The sequence below is a fragment of the Bidens hawaiensis genome, unplaced genomic scaffold (assembly GCF_021521415.1).
Source record: "Bidens hawaiensis isolate Kalapana, Puna unplaced genomic scaffold, B.hawaiensis_p1.1 tig00046176_1, whole genome shotgun sequence".
NCBI lineage: Eukaryota > Viridiplantae > Streptophyta > Magnoliopsida > Asterales > Asteraceae > Bidens > Bidens hawaiensis.
The window spans coordinates 68,158-76,046 of NW_027505975.1; the positions used below are offsets into that span (position 1 = coordinate 68,158).

General features: G+C 29.4%; 1 protein-coding gene across 1 annotated transcript; it reads left to right on the plus strand.

The window, feature by feature from the left end:
- The first annotated feature begins 460 nt into the window (after positions 1–460).
- LOC143616209 (uncharacterized) lies at positions 461–6,027 on the plus strand. Its single transcript, XM_077089104.1, has 10 exons — positions 461–613; positions 714–839; positions 1,275–1,392; positions 1,441–1,573; positions 1,673–1,808; positions 1,889–2,064; positions 2,175–2,295; positions 2,688–2,867; positions 5,601–5,660; positions 5,770–6,027. The coding sequence occupies exons 1-10, from the start codon at positions 461–463 to the stop codon at positions 6,025–6,027; spliced, it is 1,461 nt and encodes a 486-aa protein (XP_076945219.1).
- The last annotated feature ends 1,862 nt before the right edge of the window (positions 6,028–7,889 follow it).

Here is a 7,889-nt window from a genome sequence, read left to right on the forward strand (position 1 = left end):
GAGTTATTATTATTTTGTTATAAATAAATCCCTAATTACATTCTCTAATTGACTATATTTATTATTCAGTTATTATACAAAAATCCCTAATTACATTCTTTAAATTTACTATATTTATTACTACCAAAATAAGTTTATATCAATTATCAATTACATTCTTGAAATCCCTAATTGTATTCCCTAAATTTACTATATTTAAACCTTTCCTTTTTATCTAACAATTCAAACTTTCTAATAAAAGCTGTTTATCTATATATACTATAACCCGATTAAATAAATTCTCACACTTCTCACTTCCTTACTCAATATTCATATTTGTGTTATTCTCAAGGTTTTTAATTTTCTTCATACGGATAAATTTTTTTTATATTTTTAATTTTATTGGTTTTCTTCAAAGTATAAATATTAATTATTGAATCTTTAATCTTTGCTTGAATTTTATTTTTTCTCACACAGCAACATGGAAGCATCAAACATTACCATGTTCAACGATTTGAATGTTTCCAACAATGACTGTGTACTGAAGGTTCGTATACTCAGACTATGGCGTTTGAAGGGCAACAATAAACCCGGAGAGGATTGGTCCATAGAAATGATTTTACAAGATGAGATGGTATTATTATATACAAATATAATTGTTTTTATTCCTTTTTTTTCTTCCTCATTATATATATTTAATAATTATAATGTTTGTCGTATTAATAATGTAATAGGGTGATAGGATGCAAGCATATGCAAGGAAAGCTTGCATACTGAAACATGATATTTGGCTAGCTGAGAATCGGTCATTGATTGTTCGAAAAGCTTCACTTGGTGCAAATCTTTCAACATACCGTTATGTTGACAGCCTACACTAGCTATGTTTCACATCAGAAACTCGTCTTTCTATTTCCGATGAGTTTAAAGGTCACCTTTATGGATTGTCGTTTGCTACCTTTGATGATATCAAAGCCAAGAACATACCTCAGAATGGAACAATATGTTACCTCGATTCTTTATTACCACTATACTTTTAAATTCTATACATTAAATCCTTACAGTTAACAGGACCGTTTAATATATGTTTCAGTATTTATGAATTTTTTCCCAGATGTAATCGGGCATGTCAGCAAGTTTTTTACCAACAAAAACTCATTCTTTCGAGAGTCACAACATCAGAATCGAAGAACCATGGAGCTTGCTGACTTGGGGTATTATTAATAATATAAATTATCATGTATAATTAAATAATTCAGTTGTGTTAATTTATGATTTTCTTTGCCATTGGCAATAAGATTTATCTCACTTTATGGGATGACTATCTTAAACAACTTACCAAATATGTTGCTGACAACCCGAATGAGGAGTATCTCATTATCGCCCTCCAATTCGCAAGACTCAAGTACTATGGAGGTATTAACAATTATAACTTTTATATTTTACCCTTCAAATTCTTTATAGTGAATAATTTTAAATTGACATATCTAAATATGATTTTGGTAAAAAATATATATGTCAACAACTCTTATGGTAACGTTATTTCAAGGTTGCTGATCAATGATTACTTGTATGAAGTGCTTGATTACAAGAAAAGGTAATTTCTTATAACTATGTAAATATAATGTAATTTTATTCCATGTAGACATTATTATTTATTTTAAACACCTTATGACTCGCTTTTTTTAAATAATAGGTTGGTTGAAATATCCTCTCAAGTCCATGTCGAAATACCTAAACCGGTTGGTTCATCTATGCCATTAACTATTAAGGATGAGTTTTTGAAGAACTTTCCGTTCTATTCAATCAGTGATCTTTGTACCATTTTGGAGGTATATAACCATTTGTATCTACAAAAACTCATCTTAAGTTTTATTTTTTACTAAAAAGTCCGTTATGTTTTTGTTTGTAGGCTAAAAACGTCATCATAATTGGTACCGCTAAGGCAATGGTAGGTAACAAGGAATGGTACTACAATGGATGCAAACGTTGTAGTCGTAAGGTTTCTTCGGTTTTTGTTGATGAAGTGACGGTTTATGAATGTAAGAGTGCAAGTTGTAATTCTCTAGGCGTAAACGCTGGACCAAGGTATTATTTTATAGGTTTAAAATATATAATACTAATATTTTTTCATTAAATAATATTAATGTTATACATTGTTTTAATAGACTTTTTTAATAATCTTCATTATGTTTCAGATTCCGTATTCCAATTCGTGTCCAAGATACCACCGGTGTCGTTTCGCTTACGTTGTTTGATCGTGATGCTAGACAGTTATTCGATAAGGCTGCAGATCATTTTGTGACAACTGATGTGGAGGTATGATTTTGTTATATAATAAGTCAATTTATATTTGGTTATACCATCCATGTTTTGTCAATCTACACATTTGCACCATCCTCCGATAAAATGTCGTTTGTGTCTTTTGTTTCTGTCATGTACAATGTTGGGTTTAATATATTGCTTTTGTGTTTATTATATTGCTTTTGTGTTTTATTTTTAGAAAACATCATCTTTTATCATATTTTAGATATATAAATGTAAAAGCAAAATACTTTTTGCCGGTTCAACATGATTCTCTATTCTTTGAGTATACGCCAACTTAATTTTACATATAATATCTTACCTTTCTTTTGTTACTGTTTTTAAATTCCTTAAATGATTTCTAATTTTGTTTACTTACAATCATTTCCTTAACTTTTTTGTTGAAGCTTGATCCGATACACACATTTCCTGAAGAACTCAATATTATATTAGAGAAAAAGTTTGCTTTCATTGTAGAGGTTAGTGACTACAATATTAGAAACTCATATGATGTATACGCTGTCAGCAAGTTAACGGATGACGAGGACGTTCTTAATGAGCTTGATAAGCAGCTTGCTCATGGTCAGGTATCATGACCTGTTTCAATTTTTAAAGTCAATCTCAGTGAATTCCGTACCAAGCAGCCCAACCAAAACCTAACAGTATATCAGATCTATCCTATAAAGGTAGTCCAACACTAGTAATCGATACTACGCCTTCGCCCTTTGAGAAGTTACTTTGTGAAATAGGATTGCTTCCTTGTACAATTTCTTCATTTTAGATAGCTAGAGCTAAGCCTGTCCTAAGTATGAGTCGGGTAGGACCTTTCAGTCAAGTGCCTTGCCTTCCTTGCCTATTCATTTAGTCCAACAATTGAAATACCTATTCGCATTCCTTCCCAGTCCATTTCGAAAGTTACTTTGTTCAGTCGATAGATGCAATGCTGCGATGGAGAAATCTCATATGCTCTCCAACTTGAAAGACCTTCTCTTCCCCCTCTTGGAAACAGGCTAGCGATGAGGAGAAAAGATGATGACAAACGAACTGAAAACTGCGAATGCTTCTAATTCATTGACGAGAGTGGCGACATACGAGAATTTTGTATTACTTGCCAATTGTTCATTTTAGATTAACTTTGATATTAACAAATTACTGAGACTTTTTTTTTAGTAAAATCCATTCTGATTATTCCGATATTTTAGGACTTATATTTTAGGACTTATTTGTTTGTCGTACAAAAAAACTTTTTGAATTACCGGTAGAAAGAGATTTCCCTAATGACAAAGCTTTTAACGACGCATATCCTTTCCTTTTCCAAATATTTTTACGAATACGCTTTTTTGATATCGAAGTACGTTTTTTTGGAACTGCCATTTAAAAGTTACTCGTTGTTATAGTTGGATGTGAAAGACATCTATTGTTCAAAACGAATTCTTTTTTCTTATTCATTATCTATATCTATTTTTTGTCTAAATAAGATTCTTTTCATAAAAAATAAATTTAGATTTAGATATGTCAAAGATCGGTGAAAATTTTATAAAAAATGACTCAAAATAACAAAATTTTGATTCCATACGCTATTAGTAAATCCAAACATTTTGGTTTGGAACTTTTAGTTCTCATTGTTTATCTCTCAAAGTTATCTCTTTATAATTAACTAAATCAAACTTAATAAAATCAATAAAGAACCTAAAAGACCCTTATTTTACTCATTCTATACTTTATTTACATAGAATAAAATCCCTCAAAGGATTATAAACTTTTGACTGAAAAATTGAGTCTTTTTTTAGTCAAACTTGAGAAAACAATAAACCTTCAATTTGAAAATTTGAACGAGACTATTAATAAATCTGTTAAAGGATACGTGGTTTCATAAAAAATATCTCAGTCATTTTTTATTCTTTATCGATCAAAAAAGTTCATTTTAGATCTATAATCTTTTAAACTTTACTAATAACTTTACTAATAAATTGTTTTGATTGAAAAGCAATCCCATAATGAATTAGATAATGAGTTGGAATAAACTAACTAAAATCAAGGTTTTTTTTCATTAGACCGATGCTCTTAGTTAATCATATAATTCATATCAGGATAAAGTACTCTTTTTAGCTTAAATTTAGATCCTTGCTCTATTGTTATTTTACTATTATCAGTATTCGTTTTTATATGTCACTTGGGCATATAAGTTGACCAATTATAACTTCTTTTTTTTTTGAACGATGTTAAAAAGACTCAGAATAAATACTAATATAAAATGATTCAATAAGTTAGTGCATATCTTGATTTTTTATTAACTTTTTTCGAAATAGGCAAGATCCGGTGAATCGGAAACAATTAAATAAGAATAAAAAAATTTTTTATGGAACAGACATATCAATATGCGTGGATAATACCTTTTCTTCCACTTCCAGTTCCTATGTTAATAGGGCCAGGACTTCTTCTTTTCCCGACGGCAACAAAGAGTCTTCGTCGTATGTGGGCTTTTCAGAGTGTTTTATTGTTAAGTATAGTCATGATTTTTTCTATCAATCTGTCTATTCAGCAAATAAATAGCAGTTCTGTCTATCAATATGTATGGTCTTGGATTATCAATAATGATTTTTCTTTAGAATTCGGATACTTGATCGATCCACTTACTTCTATTATGTCAATATTAATCACTACTGTTGGAATTATGGTTCTTATTTATAGTGATAATTATATGTCTCATGATCACGGATACTTGAGATTTTTTGCTTATATGAGTTTTTTCAGTACTTCCATGTTGGGATTAGTTACTAGTTCAAATTTGATACAAATTTATATTTTTTGGGAATTGGTTGGAATGTGTTCGTATCTATTAATAGGATTTTGGTTCACACGACCTGTTGCAGCAAAGGCTTGTCAAAAAGCATTTGTAACTAATCGTGTTGGTGATTTTGGTTTATTATTAGGCATTTTAAGGTTTTATTGGATAACGGGGAGTTTCGAATTTCGTGATTTATTCCAAATATTCAATAACTTGATTTCTAATAATGATTCTAAACATCCAAACTTTCTTCTTCTTAGCGGAAACGCAAGTACTATAAGTCGAGATATATACTATAGATATAAACTAGTCTGTCTCTAGTCTATACTAGAGGGAATTAAGATATCTATTAGATAGGGTGTGGTGCTTAGTTAGATAGGGTGTGGTGCTTAGAAAATTCCCTGAATCTATAAACATCTATCTTCTTTTCAAATGTCTAATAAGATTAGATTGTTTCATCCTATGAAAATCTACATAATCCATTTGTGTATTTATTTCATTATTATTTCATTAATTATAACTTCATGTCCAGCCTAACGACAATCAGTCTTTAACAATTGGATCAACCTCTGGTCTGAAGTCAACCGAAAAGGTAAGACCTTAAAAATAATAATGGATTATGTATCCGTTTCTCTAAATATAATATTTCGTGAAATCTAAATGTGTACACTAAAAACAATTTTTTTAAAACTTATTCGTAGGATATGTGTACGCCTTTGTCTGACCAGTTCACTCCTATTTCAAATTCTGAAGTTGTTATTCCTGATCGTCTTTCATCGCTTGACGAAAAGGTTATTTCTTTACCTACCGTTGATGCAAAACTCAAGCGGAAATTGGATGACACTTATCATGTTCATGAAGACACTGGTATGTCGGCAACCAAGACGGAGGTTGACGAACAACCAACTGTTGATGCTAATGTTGGTGAGGGAGATAACGTTCGAATGCAAAAGATATAAAATGGACGGATTTGGAAGTTTCGTAATAAATGCAACGTTTTGCATGCATGTTTACTTTTTTTTTTACTTTAGATGTGTTTGTGTTTATTGTCCTTTATTTGACACTGTGAATTTGGTTTTATTTGTCGTGTTTGAATTTCTTACAGATATCAATGAATTTGCGTTTTCCTTATGTTATGTGTTGTTTTATATTTGTATTCTCTATTCTCCTTGGTTTATAGTTTAGACCAACTACTATGTTTATTCTTTCTAATGTTTGTTTAAAAATAACATATTTTTTTTATAAAACTTTCAATTAGGGAATTTTCATCATTGTGATCCTATTAACATTACTACTTACATTGGTACTACCAACATGCGATTTGAATAGTGAAACACCTATTTTGGACATCTACATGTACAATATTCATCATGACAAATCTTTTCATATATTTGTTTAAGAACTTATGTTGTATTCTTTTCCTAAACTTAAATTCCTAAACTTTTTTTATTACAGTATCACTCTTGAACATGTAATTGTAACTTTTTAAATTTAATGCATGTATTATAAGTTAACATGAATTATTATATTATTAGCATAAATAATCAACTTTATTTAACTTCATACAATTAAATACTACTTTACACTTTATGATGAAAGTCACTAATAATTATCTAACAATCACACATAACAAAACCCAAAATTTTACAAAATTTGGTAAACAATTTTAATAATATATAGTTTCATGTTACAAAAAAATAAAAAAGAAATGATATATTTCCTATACCACTATGTGTTAGTTACCAAATAAGTAGAAAGGAAATGGAAGTAAATCAAAGAATATTTATTACAATACTTATACGCAACACGAACGTTTATGTACAGGATACCACTATTTATTTATGTATGTATTTTTAAAACTTATTAACATTAATATAAGTATAAGTTTGTTAATCCTTTAATATTATAAAAAATAAAGTTTTAACCTATCAATATTTAAACATCTATGCTTGACTAAAAGTATTTTGATTGTAAATATGAAACATTTAGATTTGTGAAACCAACAAAAACGCATTTTTTTTTCATGACTGACTTCCTGTTGTTGAAACCTAACATTATCAAACTACAAATTTACAAACAAGTTATAAATTTGAGATCTCTTTTTGAACTGTTTTTACTTTAAACGGTAAACAAGCATATAACAATACTGACAATTATAAATGTTTCATAATAACAAACAACTTAATTTAAAAAACGTCATTTAAATAAATGAATTGCCTCCAGATGGCCCTTTTCTATCGGATGATTGCCTTTCTTTCCAAATATATCTTACATTTCTCTATTTTTCTTACCAATTAAATAAATCAAAAATAAATTCAATTATTAATAATTAAAATAGTTAATGTATGCATTTAACCAAAACCCGGTTTCCAACTTTCAATTGTTTCATTTTCGATACACGCTTTCCTTCATACTCAACCTTTTAACCTAATCAACGAAATCCTCCATTCAATCGGCCATTATTTGATGTCAATCGGATAATGATTTCATTAGATCCTTTATATAAAATCGACACCGGAGTTTGGCTAAATAAGGGCCATCGACGATAAAAGGAATGGTCCATTATTTGATAAAAACGATTTATTTGATAATGATTTTCTTTGTTTATGGTTATGGAGGGACGGGAAAAACATTTTTATGGAAGACGTTATCTGCTTCCATAAGATCCAAAGCAAAAATCGTTTTAAATGTTGCCTCAAGCGGTATAGCATCTTTGTTACTTGAGGGAGGTAGAACCGCTCACTCTAGATTTCTAATTCCTATAAATCTAACTGAGGATTCTACATGTTCAGTAACAAAAAATCCAGATATTTGCAACTTA

Coding starts and splice junctions, on each gene's coding strand:
- LOC143616209 (XM_077089104.1), top strand. CDS start 461: ATGGAAGCATCAAACATTACCATGTTCAACGATTTGAATGTTTCCAAC. Junction 1,574..1,672: donor GTGCTTGATTACAAGAAAAG/GTAATTTCTTAT, acceptor TTTAAATAATAG/GTTGGTTGAAATATCCTCTC. Junction 2,868..5,600: donor AGCAGCTTGCTCATGGTCAG/GTATCATGACCT, acceptor CTTCATGTCCAG/CCTAACGACAATCAGTCTTT.